The sequence below is a fragment of the Gavialis gangeticus genome, unplaced genomic scaffold (genome assembly GCF_001723915.1).
Source record: "Gavialis gangeticus isolate Ggan-Ray unplaced genomic scaffold, GavGan_comp1, whole genome shotgun sequence".
Lineage (NCBI taxonomy): Eukaryota > Metazoa > Chordata > Crocodylia > Gavialidae > Gavialis > Gavialis gangeticus.
The window spans coordinates 157,650,633-157,651,378 of record NW_017729025.1 but is presented as its reverse complement, the minus strand read 5'-3'; the positions used below and the strand labels follow the sequence as shown (position 1 = coordinate 157,651,378).

The following is a 746-nucleotide window of genomic DNA, read 5'->3' as shown; positions in this document are numbered from 1 at the left end:
CTTCCAAGGTCCCTTCCAGCCCTAATGTCTATGAAATCCCTTTGGCACATCGTGTAGGCGGGATCCTTTGTGCTTTGTACTGGGTTATTTCCAGAGGGGGTAGGTACCCCCAGGGTGGGCGGGCCCTTAGCTGGCTGCGTCACACAGGCGCCCCCGAGACAGGGGAGAGGGAACCCCAGGACTGACTTCCTCACAAAGGCGCCCGAAAGCAGGGAACCCTCGGGCTGACTACGTCACAAAGACACCCCGAATGGGGCGGGGGGTAGGGGGAACCCCCAGGCTGACTACGTCAAAAAGGCGCCCCATGACGCCATCAGCCTATCAGCTGCGCCCATGCCTCCCCCCTCCCAGCCCCTCGCCCGCGCTGGTGGCTGCGGAGACGACGATCCACTGCGCTGCCCCGCCCGTACCTGGCCTCGCCGATCTCGGCCTCCCGCTCCTCCTGCAGCAGCTGCAGCTGCCGCGCAGCGAAACCCTGCACCGGCATCACAGGCTCCCGCCCTCCTCCTCCTCGGCCGCCGGGCCCGCGGGGCCTCGTTTCCCGCCGGACCCGGTCCGTTGCTGCTCCCTCCCCGCCCTTACAGCGTGACTTCCGGTTCTGCTGGTTCCGGTTGCAGCGGCTATGGCGGCGGTGGCCTGCTGGGGGCTGCTGGGTCCGGCGCGGCTGCGCGCGACAGGTGAGGCCCGGGCGGATGCCCCGCTCGGGGCAGGGGGGGGTCTCGGCTTGTAAACGGAAAAGGGGGGGG

General features: G+C 68.5%; 1 protein-coding gene across 1 annotated transcript in view; it reads right to left on the bottom strand.

Moving 5' to 3' along the window:
• The window catches only part of IGHMBP2 (immunoglobulin mu binding protein 2), a 168,731-nt gene extending 168,229 nt beyond the window's left edge, over window positions 1-502 (bottom strand). The window contains exon 1 of the mRNA XM_019519850.1: window positions 411-502. Within this exon, the coding sequence (XP_019375395.1) occupies window positions 411-487 (77 nt within the window). The 5' untranslated portion in view covers window positions 488-502. The remainder of the gene's footprint in view (window positions 1-410) is intronic.
• Between the last annotated feature and the right edge of the window lie 244 nt (window positions 503-746).